Raw genomic sequence first — 16,462 nt, forward strand, 5'->3', positions numbered from 1 at the left:
TTGGGCGCTGCCCCCTGTCACGCTGATCCTGGTGCTGGGAGGCATATTACCCTTTTACTATATAGGGTAGAGGCCTGGTGCATGGGTGGGGCCGGCTGGTTTGCCCTGAAGGGTGTCCTGGATCAGGGTGGGGGTCCCCACTGGGGTGCCTGGCCAGCCTGGGTGAGGGGATGATGGTTGTTTGCAGCTGGTCACACACCCTTCAGGGTGGGGGTCCCCACTGGGGTGCCTGGCCAGTCTGGGTGAGGGGTTGAGGGCTGTTTTCAGGCTGGGGGTGACTGAAGCTCCCAACTGCTCCTTTTTTTCTTTTTTCTTTTTTTATTCTGGGCCAGCTTTAGCTTTGAGGCTTGGCTCCAGCTCTTAGGCCTCTGAAGCTGAAAGTAGGTTTCTGGCCTTTGCTTACAATGTTGCAATCCTGCTGGCTGAAGTCCGGTGGTATTTGTTACAGTTTCTTAAACTGCAGGCTCAGAGGCCTGCAGTGGCAGGCGGGGAACGTTGGTTTCCTCCGTCACTGAGGCAAGTAAGCCTCATGTTAGTTTCAAGCTGCCTGGCTGCCGGCCGCCATCTTGGCTGACAGTTAATTTGCATATCTCACTGATTAGCCAATGAAAAGGGTAGCGGTCGTACGCCAATTACCATGTTTCTCTTTTATTAGTGTAGATGCTGCTATGAACATTTGTGTACAGATTTTTCTGTGGATGTATGTTTTCGTTTTGGGGGGTATATATCCTAGGAGTAGAATGGCTATGCCATATGGTAACTGTTTTACAAACTACCAAATTGTTTTCCCCAGTGGTAGCATTATTTTACATTTTCACTAGCAATGTTTGAGAGTTTCAGTTTCTCCACATCTTTGCAACTCTTGTTATTGTCTGTCTTTTTGATTATAGCCTTCCTAGTGGATGTGAAGTGGTATCTCATTTGTGTTTTTTATTTGTATTTGCCTAGTGACTAATGATGTTGAACATCTTTTCATGTACTTAATGGACATTTGCATATCTTCTTTGGAGAAATGTCTGTTCAAATTTTTGCCCATTTTTTTTCAGTCAAATGCTCTACCCTTGAGCTATATCTTCAAATCTTTACCTGTTTTTTAAAAAAAATATATATTTCATTGATTTTTTACAAAGAGGAAGGGAGAGGGATAGAGAGTTAGAAACATCGATGATAGAGAAACATCGATCAGCTGCCTCCGGCACACTCCCTACTGGGTATATGTGCCCGCAATCAAGGTACATGCGCTTGACCGGAATTGAACCTGGGGACCTTGAGTCTGCAGGCCATGCTCTATCCACTGAGCCAAACCGTTTAGGGCCTGTTGTTGTTGTTGTTTTTTTTAATGGGGTTGTCTTTTAATATTATTGTGATGTAAGAGTTCTTTATATATTCTGGATATCTAACTTGCCTTTTTAACTGTTAATTAGTCCTATGTTATTTGCTCAGAGGCGGAGAAAAGTAATAGATACAAAGACTATTAAAAAGACCTGGTGAGTTTTCAGTCAGACCTTAGTTTTTCTTATTTTTAATTTACTCTCTTTCCACTCTTGAGAAACATGGTTTGTTCGTTCATTAAACAAATAGACTGCTGACTATATGCCAGGTTTGGGGGATATAACAGAGAACAAAATAAATAAAAGTTCCTGCTTGGTGTGGAGCTTGCATTCTAGTTGGGGAGAAACAGTTAACAGAAGTCCTATCAGATGGTGAAAAAAGCAATGAAGAATAAAACGGGATACAGTGTGATGAAAGTTGTAACATATTCTTCACCTTTCCTGATTACTTAAACTATTCTCTCTGCTCTGTTTGACCTTATTGCCCTTTCCATTTATTTTCATCCTATACATCTTTAGCTAAACTTTAATTTCCCTCTTGCTCCTAATTCTTAATCCCCCTGAAGTCTAACTTTTGATCTTACTAGTCCACAAAACCACCCTTCAGTATTAATGATCTTCTATTAAAGGCCATTATTATCATCTCAATTTATGATCTATGTGTAACACTATTACCTTTCTTCCCATTAAATCTCTTGTTATTTCCAGTATGATTTTTCTCAAGTTCTTTTTAAACTAGGTCCTTTTCTCTTAATTATCTCTTAAATTTGGCCTCTCTTCCTTTAATACTATTCCTGTGGTGAATTTTGATCATTCTCACATGATTTTAATTGCTTTCTGAGAGCATATGACTATGAGATCTCACTTAGCTCATGCTACACCCCTGCTTTCAGGTTTAGCTAGTGGAGCTGAGATGAACAGCTGATTGCTACTCATGGAGCAGGATTCTTTTCCCTTTACTCCTTCCTCGGGTGGATTTCTCCTGTTCAGGCTGATTAACACAGGTTATTTCCATGACTGCTTTAATATTTACCTATGATTATTAACAATTCACAATGCTCAGTCAAGTAATCTGAATCAGAGGGTTTATTCCTTCATGGATGCTAGTGAATTTTGTACTTTTAAGTCTTTTGAAAGATAGGGCTGAGTTCAGAACTTAAAAAAGAAGGAATAGTCTTTTGATCTCTAGTGCTATAGCATTTACTTTAAACAGACTTAATTCTTTTGTCTGGTGTTAGGCTGGTGCTTTCATTCAAGCTACTGTCACAGTGAGGCATGAATTTTTCCTTTTGTATAGAGGAGGAAATGAAGCCTTAGATAAATTAACAATATACTCATGGTCACAATTGGGATTCTAATCTAGGTCTTGACTCAAGTAATGAATGCTTTAAGTTCTTTGTAGACTATAAAGCATTATATCTGTGGATGGGAGAGAGAAGAGTTCGTAAGAATTACTTGTGAACTTTTTCAAAATACTTAGCCCCATTTCACCTCCTGCCCCAAACAATGCATTATTATACAACTTAGTCTGTTAAATATCTACTTCCTAAATGTGATAGTGTGTGACTCAGTTTAATATACACTTGAAGACTGCTTATATTAAAAGAAATTCCATATTCTGTTGTTGGTGGGATATAATACATTAAATTCTATTAGAGCATACCCATCAGTGAATGACTGGTTTTACTAATTCTGGTTGTGTCATTGATCAACATAAACTTTCTTGTATGTTCATATTCAAAAGATTTGGAGAAAAAGCTCCTAGGTGTTGTTGTCACCAGCTTAAACTGTATAAATTATGGATGTAATTGAATGAGTTAATATAATTGTTTAACTGTAGTTTGCTCCAGAGATGTAAGCTTGTAATTTGGAGGACACTGCGATTTTTCTGACTTCATCATGAACCTTAGCCTTTTCTAGTGAGATTTCCATGTTGCTAGTCATTTGCCTTGGCAGGGAGAAGAAGATTGGCATATGTTTGTTATTTTAGTTAACTAGCCTGGGGTTCAGGACACCATTTAGCAGCAGCAATGTAGATTAAAATGAAGAAAATAGAGAAACAAAGACATTGAGACTAGAACACATTAGAAAGATATTTAGGAACTAGAGTTGGTAGTGAATGGTAACTAATTGGAGGTTCTGCCCTAACCGGTTTGGCTCAGTGGATAGAGCGTTGGCCTGCGCACTCAAGGGTCCCAGGTTCGATTCCGGTCAAGGGCAAGTACCTTGGTTGCAGGCACATACCCAGTAAGGGAATGTGCAGGAGGCAGCTGATCGATGTTTCTCTCTCATCGATGTTTCTAACTCTCTATCCCTCTCCCTTCCTCTCTGTAAAAAAATCAATAAAATATATATTAAAAAAATAAAATAAATAATTGGGGGTCCTAAAGGTATTGATGTGGGGGACTCAATATATAAGACAGATCCCTTTCTCTTGCCTGAATTCTGAGTTGACTGAGAAATAAAACAAGAACCAACAAATGATAAGTGAAATATTACTGTTTGTACAGTTGGTTTTTTAATGAGATAAAAATTCACATACCATAAACTTCACCATTTTAAAGTGTACAGTTGATAGTTTTATGCTAAAAGTTTTTATTTGCAAGGTTGTACAGCTATCACCATTATCAAAATCCAGAATATTTTCATCATGCCCAAAAGAAACCTATTAGTAGTCACTCCTTCCCCCGCCATCCCACCTACCCCTTCCATCATCTCCTGGCAATCACTAATCTACTTTCCATCTCTAGGATTTGCCTATTCTGAATATTTTGTATAAATGGAATCATACAATATGTGGCCTTTTGTGTATGACTTCTTTCATTTAGCATAAGGCTCTCAAGGTTCATCAGTGTTGTAGTGGGCTTCATTCAAAAAAAATATATTTTTTATTGATATCAGAGAGGAAGAGGGAGAGAGAGATAGAAACATCAATGATGAGAGAGAATCATTGATTGACTGCCTCCTGCACACCCCACCCTGCGGATCGAGACTGCAACCGGGGCATGTGCCCTGACCAGGAATCGAACTGTGACCTCCTGTTCATAGGTCAATGCTCAACCACTGAGCCACGCCGACTGGGCTGGGCTTCATTCCTTTTTATGGCTGAATAATATTCCATTGTATATTATGGATATTGTGTAGATATGCCACAGCTTATTTATCCATTTATCAAATGATGAATATTTGATTAATTTCTACTTTTTGGCTGTTACGGATAATGGTGTTATGAACACTATGCAGTTTTTTTGTGAACATGTTTAAATTCTTTTGGGGATACGCGCGCGCGCACACACACACACAGATATACAGGTGCTTAGGAATAGAATTGCCAGGTCATATGGTAACTTTTGGAGGAATTACCTTTGCTTCTGATAAGGGTGATATCATAGAATATTGTAGAATGTGGCTTAGTTTTAAAAGCCAAATAGTCTAACTTTCCACATTCTCTCATTCCTACCCAACAGAACCCAATATAGACCATGGTTACAGTCCATCTGATGTCGAGATTGTTAGACTCAACAGAGCAGGCACACCCAGATTACTGCCTTACAGAGTCCTGGATGTAGGTTCTGGAGTTATCTCGAGTCACTAAGTTATTTACCTCTTTGAGGATTGGGTTAAGAGCCCAAGAGTATTTAAGAGAAGTCAGTCATTCCTCATAGAAATCACGATTTGAAAAGAAGTGTGCTACTCTAACAAAGGAAATGAAAGCCATTTTGTCACGTTAGGAAATATTTTATAGAAAGATAATGAATTCAGTTTGGGACATGTTAAATTTGGGATTTCTAGTTGGGCATGTTAGATATTTGTTTGGAGATCAGGAGATTTATAACTGCCAGAGGTACAGATTTGAGGTTCATATGCATGCAGGCAATTGAAACACCGGAGTGAATAAATCACCCATAAGTAAAACGGTAGAGAAAAGTATAGTAATTCCCATATCTAAGTCTTTGAGGTGTTGGTTGTTCCAACTGATGTTTCAGCTGTACCTTACTCTGAGTGACTCAGTTCTGAGTTTTGTGATTTTTGAGTTTGAATTTGTTACTTTTGGGACCTTATTTGTGGGAATTCTTCCAGGCTGAGATCAAAGGCAGATTCCTTCAGAGGATTTGCATTTGCTTCTATCAAGATTGGGTGGGGGACACTACCAATGTAGAACTACCCTAAACAGAATTCTGAATATAAAGCTTTTTAAATCATAATTAGGTGAGAGTCAGCTTATTGTGCATATCAGGGGAAATACTGTTGAATGCAATCCTGGCCCCCATCCCTTCCCCAGCACTCAATGCCAAGGATAAGAAGCAATTTTCCTTGCACTTCCTTTGGTTAACACCTGGACTTTGCCTTTGCCTCTGTACCTTGGGCCCCGATAGGCTTTGGAATTACAAGCTGATATTCACAGGGTTTGGCAAAATGCCCTGAAGGTGAATAAAAGCTGGTTTCTTTTCTCTACATACTTTTCTAATTTTCCTTTCTTACTTAGTCTTTGGTCTTGATCATGCCTTATTTTATCCAATGTTTGTTATTTTAAAGGTTTAAAAATATTTTATCCAGTGTTTGTTATTTTCAATGGCATGTTGATCAAGCTATCTATTCTGTTACTCTGGCAGAAATAGAAATGTCTGTCTCTCTTCAGGGCATGCAGGGTCAGTTGTATGCAGGGAATTCAGTAAGCCTCTAAATCAAAGGTTATAAACTTGGGACAAAATCCAATGTTTGTTTGGTCCACAAAGCATTTAGAAAATAAAAATCAGGAGATTTAAAATAAAAATTTGGATATCTTATTTCTCTTGAGAAAAATTAGAAGACCTTACAATACCGGGCTTGCAATCTTGTTTAGTAACAATTTTCCAAAACTAGGAATAGCAGATGATTTCTTCAGAGTGAACATGTTTTCGTTAGTTGCTCATAATCTTCATCAGTTGTGTAATGTATGCATATGTATACACATACTTATTCCAACTTCTCTCATTCATGTTACCTGTAGACATTTGTGAATCATCCTTGTGCCCAGTATTAGTGCTAATAGACAATTTCACATTTGTTCATCAATTTATTTAATTCTTACATCAAACCTGCAATTTATTCCTGATGAATAAATAAAGTTATATAGGTGGTATTATTGCCAAATTACAGATGAAGTAACTGAGGTTCAGTGAGGTTTTATATGAATTCTTCAAGGTCTCATAGTGCCACAGTTAGAATTTGGCCCTAGAACTCTTTTATTCAATGGTCTTTCTGTTTCAGTGCTGTTCTTCACTTTTTTTTTTTTTTTAAACACATTAAGCGCCTAGTCCAGTGGTCGGCAAACCGTGGCTCGCGAGCCACATGCGGCTCTTTGGCCCCTTGAGTGTGGCTCTTCCACAAAATACCATGTGTGGGCGCACATGTACAGTGCGATTGAAACTTCGTGGCTCATGCGCAGAAGTCGGTTTTCGGAAAGGAGATAGAGGAAACAAGTATACAAGACGAGTGTGGATGGGAGAGTTTGGAAGGGGTCGACCTCAGCGAACGTACCTCATTCAGATTGAGGACGTTTTTTAGCAAAGGCCAGTTTAGGAGTATCCTAATTAAGTTAATAACAGTGTACCAACTTATATAGTTTAAGTTTAAAAAATTTGGCTCTCAAAAGAAATTTCAATCGTTGTACTGTTGATATTTGGCTCTGTTGACTAATGAGTTTGCCGACCACTGGCCTAATCAGTCATCAGTGACTGACGCTATACTTTCTGTCCGGAAGACAAAACAGGCTAGGCGCTTAACGTGTTAAGCAATGGAATTATTTCAATGAAGTCTTAGTGAAGTCCAGGATATAAAGCCAATACTGCTTAGATTGAAGAGTAGATGGGTGGGGGACAATTATGTGGGAATGAGAGTCTGCATGCTCAACTTTTTGGTAGCCTTTAGGCATCTCTTGGAACCCCTAGGATTCTACTAAACAGTTTGAACACACTCTGTATAACAGAAGCATAACAATTTGTTAAATTTTATGAGTTTTCAGAGTGTTTTAATTAGAATTGTAACATGATTTATAGTTTCATTTACTTTGGAGCATCTGATAAATAACTCTTCTCTATTTTTCAGATTCTCTTTGTGGCCAGATGGGTTTGTATGGACAGGCTTGTCCATCTGTAACTTCATTAAGGTGAGTGCTCCTCTTTTTCTTTATTGGAGCATGTAACATTTTACTTGGGAGATATTTTTACTTACAGCAATATTTGTGGTAATGGGATTTGGATCTTTTAAGTTCTACTTGGTGAATTTACATATGTTCTTATACATGAAATAACATAATTTTATACTTTGTTATTTCTTTTTTAAAAAAACTAATCTCTTGTTTGAATTGGAAAATACAGAGTAAATATTGGTTGCCTTTGTAGAAGATTATTAAATGAGATTAGATGCTAATTTTAATTTTAACCTCTTTCTAAAGGAGGATGTAAACATGCTACCTAGGTAAACATGTTACCTAATGTAAAATAGAACTTAGGAATTAAGTTATATATAACCCAGTGGTTTTAGATTTTTTGAAGTTGCCAGATCCTTTACAAGTTAAATTTATGTGAAATCCAATGAATAAAACAGATAAATGTAGGACTTTTCTGCTTGCTTAGGTTACCATTTTCTGTCCTCACATTTATCCCCAAGGGGTTGCTGCAGTTCCCAGAGTACAGATTGATAAGACAACCTAAATCTAGTCTGTTCATTGAAATTTTTCAGACTAGAATATGAAGTGTTGATGGCAACACTTACCAGTTACGTGTAGTATTGCAGGTAGTAGTACCATTTATTCATTCAGCATGTTGAGCACCTAATATTTTGTCAGGCACTATTCTAAATGTTGGGCTACAGAAGTGAACATAGCAGATAAAAAATCCTATAATCATGGTGCTCACATTCTGGTGAAGGGACAATTAATGAGCAAGATAAATAAGAAGTATATGTTAGTGACAGGGTTAAGGCGAAAATAAAATAGAGAAGAAGAATAGGAAATACAGTTTTGTTGTTGTTGTTTTTTTCTTTGTTTAAGATAGGGTAGCTATGGAAAGCTTTACTGAAAAGTGACATTTGAATGAAGTCCTGAAAGAGAGATGGAATGAGTCGTAGCTTGGATATATGGAAGATGTGCATTCCAGGTAGAGGGAATTCAGGAAGTGCCAAGGCAGGAGACTTACTTGTCTTGTATGTTGGAGGTCACTGTGGCTGGAACAGAGTGGTGAAGAGAGCTAAAATTGCCTAGCTTTGGAGGACAGAGGAGAGAGAGGGAGGATACAAAATTGTTAGAGCCATGAATGTGAAGCCAAGGAATCCTTAGGCTGGAAAGAAATTCTGGTTGTCTAGAATTCCCCAAAAGAAAAATGAAGTTGCCTTCGTAGTGTTTACACACTTGAGTTTTCAACAGACCAAGGCTGGCTATTCTTTTACCTTAGTAAAAAACTTTACTCCATGGCATAATGGTATATCTTTCCCTGAGAATGCATCTTCCAGCTTATAATGGAAACAGATGGAGTGTTGCTTTTCTACTTTGTTATCCCCTGCCACCTTCCCTCCTTCCCCCCATGCTACCAAACAAGGGATACCTGTGTAACTCTGAAAAGAACTTTTTAAAAAGAGTATTATCTTTTTTAAAATTTCCAAAGCTGCTATAGAACTGATTTGACTTAACGGTTTTTAATGAGTGTGGTGGGAAGAGTCATTTTACCCTTTTTTGGGACTATTTAAGACTTTGGATATGGTCATATCAGGATATTTTACAGACTTTGATCTTCCACTGATTAGACTTCCCTACAGATATTTCAGTTGTGGGATATGCTGAAACAAACATATATTAAAGTCACTGACTGAGATTTTAAATCCCTTTATTTGAATATTTATGTTTAGGTTAAGCTTATATGAAATTGGGTGAGGAATAATATATATCTAACTTTTTTGCTTGATAGAATTATAGAATTGGAAGGGATGATGAAAAAGAAGAGATACCATGAGTTATTTATAATTTGCTCACTGTAATTCTTTGCACAATATTCTAGAATTAAAATTTTTTGTGGCTATAGTTATAAATGCACTAGTATTTAATTAATAAACTGAGAAGCTCCATGACATCTGAGTTGGCTTATTTTCAGCCCTAGCCAGTTTGGCTCAGTGGATAGAGTGTCGGACTGTGGACCAGGGGTTCCTGTGTTCGATTCCGGTCAAGGGCACGTACCTTGGTTGCAGGCTCCTCCCTTGCCCGAGCCTGGATCTGAGCATGTGCAGAAGGCAACCAATCGATGTGGTTCTCTCACATCAATATATCTCGGTCTTTCCCTCTGCCTTCCACTCTCTCTAAAAATCAATGGGAAAATATCCTTGGGTGAGGATTAAAAAAATAAAAATTAAATACATACATCTTTTATTTCTGTAATATTTTATAAAGTCCATTTATGAACCAGAGAAAACCATTGTTTGTCATTGGTTTTTCTAACTGGAAGCCAACGTTGGTTTGATATATGAAAAAGAAGAAAAGAATGACTAGTTTCTGGTAGTGATGGGGGGACACTGGATTGTTTAAAACCACAATCAGTTTTAGTCTACCTTTCCAGAGAGTCTTCCTCAAACCAGAAACATCTTTCTAGAAATAGAGCCAGAACTCATAACTCTCCTATATATACTGCTGCTATATCTAGGAAGTGGCTAGCCTTAAAACAAAAAACATCTGAGTTGGTGGAGAAGAACTGAATATGTGGCTGAGAAAGAGGAAATTGGTAGGCAGGTAGGGGTTTGTAGGCATAGGTAAGAATGGGAATAGACAATTTATGTGTAAGTGAAGATAGGAGGTAGAACGAAAATGTGTGACATGTAAAAGATTTGTTGGGGGCCCTGGCCGGTTGCGGGTTGTAGGTTTGATTCCTGGTCAAGGGCATGCACCTGGGTTTCAGGTTTGTTCCCAGCCCTGTGGGGGTCATGTGGGAGGCAACTAATCTCAATGTCTCTCTCTCACTCTCCCCCTCTCCCCCCCCCCCCCTCCTATCGCCTATCCCCTTCTACTCTATCTAAAAACAATGGGAAAAGATCCTTGAGTGAGGATTAAAAAATATTAAAAATATTTGTTGGGTAGGAGAGGCTAGTTAGTTAATGGATTAAAATTCTTCTCTCTCCTTTAGATATTTAGGGTAAACAAATTAAATATTGTTTGCTATGAATGATATTGGATCCTTGTTTAATTTGACTGTGTTAGGATTATTTTTTAAATTACATTATTGTATTTTATGATTAAAAGATATACAATGGAATATTACTCAGATATAAAAAAGAATGAAATTTTACCATTTTCGACAGCATGGATGGGTTGACCTAGAGGGTATTGTGCTAAGTGAAGTAAAGGGAGCTAGGGGGAATAACTTAATAACTTGTTCCATCAAACTACTAAGAAATATAGTACAAAAAGGTATTTTCTCAGATCTATTTTGCTGCTAGTGTTTATGCAGAATACTTGTATGAGGCCAAAAAAAGCCCTAATTTTATAAATCACTAGAGGTCTGGTGCATGAATTCGTGCACAGGTGGGGTCTGGCTGGCCCGCTCTGATTGGGGCTGATGGGGCTGGGCCCGCCCCCTAGTCAAACTCCTGATTGAACTCCCGGTCGACGGGACAATTTGCATATTAGCCTTTTATTATATAGGATGTGAAATTATATTAAAATTTATATAGGATTCACAAGTAGGCCTTTTAATTAGAATCAACTGCATTCATATCCTGAGTTTAAATAATGTTTGGATAGTGAATACTGGATCATCTATAGCTATTCATTTCCTGAGTTTTAGAGAACAAGAGTGAGAGTTCAGATAATGATGGATACAGTTTCTATCAAACAGTAGAATCTTAAAAAATTTAGCAGAATCTGTTTGGTTCCTGAGTTTGCATAAGATAGGTTTGAATCCTGAGGCATACCTGTGTTTTTATTTCAAAGTACAGATTCAGTAAGAGCAAAAGCTTACTTAAAAAACAAAAACAAAAACAACCAAAAGCTTTCCTTGAACATTTGCTTTATTTAGGCAAGTATACACATGTCAATAATAATAAAAGTGTAATATGCTAATTAGACCAGACATCCTTCTGGGATGCCGGGGCTGCAAGGGAAGCCCAGGTCTCCTGGGTGACAGAGGGAAGCAGGTGCCAGCAGCTGGGGTAAGGAAGGCCTACTCTTGCACGAATTTTGTGCATCAGGCCTCTAGTATGTTTATAACATACTTCTTTCACATATTATAGCAATAGACTATTTTTCATAATTTGGTTTGATCAAAGCAAAATAAAATTTGATGACTTTGGGGACTTGTTAAAATGGGGCCTTTTCTGTTTTTCTAAACTGGCTAACATGTATTAGAGGATTTATTTTATGGTTCATATGTGTATGTAGCCTGGGATACTGGCTTATCAGTAGCACTTTAAGTAGTTTCTGGTGATATACAACCCCCCCCCCCCCCCCACGAGATTTCTTCCTCTTGTTATCTTTTTCTATTTTCATCCCTTTTTCACACTCATTTTTTTTCTTTTTTGTTATGCTTCTTCTTTAAAGATGCCTTTTATTATTAACCCAGTGTATCTGTTTAGAATATGCTAGGGAACATGGATATTTTAGCGCCAGAGAAGCTCATGTGTTATATTAGTGTCCTAGATGAATTTCCTGTTCATCTGTTTCCTCCTGTTGATACTGATGACCCTGCAATTTAGAACAACCAGAAGAGGGTAGATTTGTTTTAAGGCTTCTTGCCTTGTTTCTAGTAGCAGGGTTTGGTATTAATAAGGCAGCTCTGGTATATAGCCTTAGAATCAGATAGATACAGGTTCATATCTCTGCCACATATTACGCATATGATCTTGGACAGGTTACTCCACTTTTACTAATTTTGCTGTTAGAGGATTGTTAATGCTTACCTGACTGGTCTGTTAGGATTCATGGGACTAAGTATGTACATAAGGCATCTAGCATATTTTTTCTCTTTACCAGTTTGCAATAGTAGAAAGCAAAAAGAATCATCATTTTTAGAATAAAAGAGGACAGATTTTATATTCTTTGCTTCAACTCAAGAATATGTGAGAAGAGGATTTCTTTTCCCCCTTTTTTCTATTTTTTCTTTTCTCCTAAATTCTTAGATTCTCGAGTATCAGTAATGTCCAGGTTTGTAACTGGCCTTCAGGCTAAGGATGTTGCTGACATTTAATATTATATGTTTATTTTTATAATTTTATGCTCTTACGTCTGCCCCACACAGGAACAGAAATAGCTTTTACATTGTCATTGCTATCTTTTATCATTTTTATCAAACTTTTTGGAGTTGATAAAATCTGTTCTCATATTTAGTTTTGGCATGTTCTGATTAAATGAAGGTTAATGAGAAAGTCTCTTAATTTTGGCCACTATAGAAACTTTTTCTAAAATGTACTTTGAACTTTTCTGGCTTATCTTCTAAAGTTTTGCTGTCTAATACGGTAGCCACTAGCCTTGTGCATCTACTTAAATTTAAATTAATTAAAAGTGAATACAAGTTTAAATCAGTTCCTCAGTCACACTAGCCACATTTTAGGTGCGTAGTAGCCACATATGCTAGTGACTATCTTATTGAATAGCACACAAACATTTCTGTAATTGCAGAATGTTCTATTGGATACTGCTGGTCTAGCTCACTCTAAATGTAGTTTAATCTTTCATCTAATGCCTTAGGGCTTCCATTTCTGAACATCAGCTATTGAAGAGTACCATTGACTGAAGGACATTATAAAAGTTACTTTTGTTACTAAATATTGGCCTTGATAGCATTTAAGGTGCTCTTACTTCTAGACCAGGCATTATTTAAGCATTTTAAAGTATAGTAATTAAATCCCACCAACAACTCTATAAGGTCGGTAGAATTATTATTCTCGTTTCACAAACTAGGAAACTGAGATAAAGTTAAGCAACCCAAGGACATGCATTATATTAAGGGACAGAATTGAGATTTATACATAGATCTTATTTTAGTGCCCATGCTCCTAATTACTAAATTTTGCCTCTTGGTTATCAGTATTTGTTATAATTTGAGGCTTTTTCTTAAATGAGGGATACCATAAAATATTCCACTTAATTGATCATACCATAAAAAAATAAGTGCAAAAGGAAAGATCAATGCAGGAAACTGGAATAAATAATATAAAACTAGTAGCTTAATTTTGAAATACATGTATAAGATTTTAAAAAATCTTGTTATGAAAGGTAGTTTTATTATGGGGATGTGGTGGAGAAATTACATTTGTCATGAATTCATATATGTAGGGAAAAATACTATCATGTAATAGGGAATAAAAATCACCACTGAATATACGGGCAAAGTAAAAGAAGAATCAAATATAAAATCTCTGCCTATCAATGGTGCACATAGTATAAAATATGAAAAATAAAAAAGTTACATGATTTGATTTAGTAAGCTGATTTTAGTCAAGTTTGTTTGGTTGCAAGTAAAGGAAATCAGCACTAAATATATCAAATGAAAAAGAAAAACAAAAAATTCGTTTGGAGAATATTGGGGTATTTCACAGAACCCAGGGATAGCTGGATCTCTTGAGGGAACAGAACTTAGGTTCTTAGGAACCTAGGCAGTATACTTGCATCTCTGTTGCTTCTCACTGAATGTAACTTATTTCTTCATTTCTATAAACCAACTTTCTTTTTTTTGTTTGTTAATCCTCACCTGGGTATTTTTTTCCCATTAATTTTTACAGAGTGTGGAAGAGAGGAAGGGAGGAAAGGGGGGGGGGGAGGAGAGATAGAGAGAGAGATAGAGAGAGAAAGAAACATTGAGTGGTTAGGCCCCTGCATGGGCCCCAACTGGGGCTGGGGATTGAACCGGTAACCCAGGTATGTGCTCTTGACCGGGAATCGAACCCACGACCTTCCGGTGCTGGGTGGTCGGTGGTCCAGCACACTAACCATTTAGCACACTGGCCAGGTCTCTACAAACCAACTTCTGGCATATGGCCATACAATAACTCTCAAGTTCATAGTTTCTTCATTCAGAAGATCAGCCCAAACAGTTCAGTCCTAATTCTAAATTCCTGAGGGAGAAAATTCAGGTGAACAACTTGGGTCAGGTATCAACCCTGGTTTAAATCCTTTAATTTGCTTTTAGGGCAGTGAAAATACTCTGTATGATATCATAGTGGCTGATAAGTTTGTCCAAGCCTGTAGAATGTACACCACCAAGAGTGAACCTAATTAAACTATGGGCTGTGAGTGACAATGATGTGCAGTGGTGGTTCGTCACTTGTAGCAAACATACCATTCTGGGTGGGGAGTTGATCATGTGGGAAGCTGTGCATGTGTAGGGGCAGGGAGCATGTAGTATATGGGAAAACATCTGTACTTTCTGCCCAATGTTGCTGTGAACCTAAAATTGCTCTGAAAGAGTCTTTTAAAATAGAGTTTTAAAAATTAAAGTAGATATGACATAAAAAAAATCCTTTAATTTGTTATAGTAATAGTGCAGGCATGGTATAAATACAACTTTCAGGACCCTAGGGATGTAGACCACTGAGAAAGGACATGGTAAACTAGGCAAAACACTACACAAAGTATCTGATACAAACAGCATGTGTCCAGTGTTGGGTTAGAAGTATTCAGTTTTAAGAGAGGGCATTTTTAGAGTTCAAAACCCTTTTCTTATAGTCATGTGGGTAATGAATTTGAGACTTGATTTCAACCTTCAAAGCAAAACAGTATCCTGTGGATTTGAAATGAACTCCTGCTTTAATTTTATTCAGTTTGACAGATGCATATTGAATACTTAAGTGCTCACTAGTATTCAAGATTCTCATAAAAGCAACAACAACAATATAAAAAGGAAAGCAAAAGATTATTCTGCTTTGTTCTAGTTCATACTTGAGATCCTGAAGGATAGGTGCCATGGACAGGTCTCTGTTAAAGATCTGTGGTGCTGGATAGAGATTTTAAGCATAGGAACTCACTTTCTCAGTTACGTTAATGTTCTTGCTCCCTACCCGGTCACATATTTATGGAGTTTGAAAAGTGACATATTAGCAATATACTAGTAGAAAAGTACAATTCATGGAGGTTATGGAAAAGATGAGACTATTTGGGTAAGTAGAAGCCAAGAAAAAAATAGTGCTTCTTAATATATTTAAAAGTAGGTCTGTAGATCAAGAAATAGAAAATCAAGAAGAGAAGCCCACATAGGATAATGAGAGGAAAACAAGAGTGGAAGCCATAATAAAATGGGGTTAATCATTCATGCTTTACCTTACAGTAGAAATGTAGTTCTTTTTGTTTTGACATCAACAAGAAAGCAATGTGGCTTAAACCAAATTCATGAAGAAAGATGATTATTGCTTTTCAAATTGATTTTTAGACATTCTAATAAGTATGAAGTGGTCTCTCATTGTGGTTTTAATTTGCATTTCCTTATTGACTAATGATGCTGAACATGTTTTCATTTGTTTGTAGGCTACTTGTATGTCTCTTCATATTGTTTGCACATTTTAAAACTTGGTACTTTGTCTTCTTATGATTGCATTATAAGAGTTCTTTAGATATTTGGGATGCAAATGTTTTACTAGAGCAGTTTTCAGTTTTGATAATATCCAACTTATCAATTTTTTCTTTAAGGGCTTTTTCTTTTTATGTCTTGGCTGACTAATACCAAACCGCAAATATTTTGTTTCTATTTTTAGAAACGCTTTATTGAGATATACTTGATACTAGTGGCCCAGTGCACAAATTTGTGCACATTGAAAGCAAATTAATTAGAAATATTTTAATATCCCTATTTGCCCTTTCTCTATAATAGAAATGTCAACCACATTCAAGATCGACAATGACAGATGGAAACACATGCGTGCAATTCGCACCAGCGAGAGCTTTATATGTATCGCGCATGCACGAGTGTGGTTGCCCCTCACTAACCCCCCTGCTGGCCTGCTCTCCCAACGCAGCCTGCTGCTCGGTTGTTTGTTCGCCCCTCACTAACCCCCCTGCAGGCTGGGTCACCCCACTCAGCCTGCTGCTCAGTCATTTGGTCGCCCCTCACTAACCCCCGTGCCGGCTTTGTTGCCTCACGCAACCTGTTCGGTCGTCTGTTCGGTTGCGGTGGTTGCTTAGG

The 16,462-nt window shown here is 37.4% G+C and overlaps 1 protein-coding gene across 6 annotated transcripts in view; it reads left to right on the forward strand.

The window, feature by feature from the left end:
* The window catches only part of FOXJ3 (forkhead box J3), a 127,703-nt gene that overhangs the window by 20,898 nt on the left and 90,343 nt on the right, over positions 1–16,462 (forward strand). For all 6 annotated transcript variants that reach the window (XM_036347272.1, XM_036347276.1, XM_036347271.1 and 3 more), the window contains exon 2: positions 7,419–7,479. Coding sequence is in view for 5 of the 6 variants with exons in the window: in XM_036347276.1 (XP_036203169.1) it covers positions 7,436–7,479 (44 nt within the window). In the remaining variant the exon portion in view is untranslated. The remainder of the gene's footprint in view (positions 1–7,418; positions 7,480–16,462) is intronic.

The sequence above is a fragment of the Myotis myotis genome, unplaced genomic scaffold (genome assembly GCF_014108235.1).
Source record: "Myotis myotis isolate mMyoMyo1 unplaced genomic scaffold, mMyoMyo1.p scaffold_m19_p_2, whole genome shotgun sequence".
Classification (NCBI taxonomy): domain Eukaryota; kingdom Metazoa; phylum Chordata; class Mammalia; order Chiroptera; family Vespertilionidae; genus Myotis; species Myotis myotis.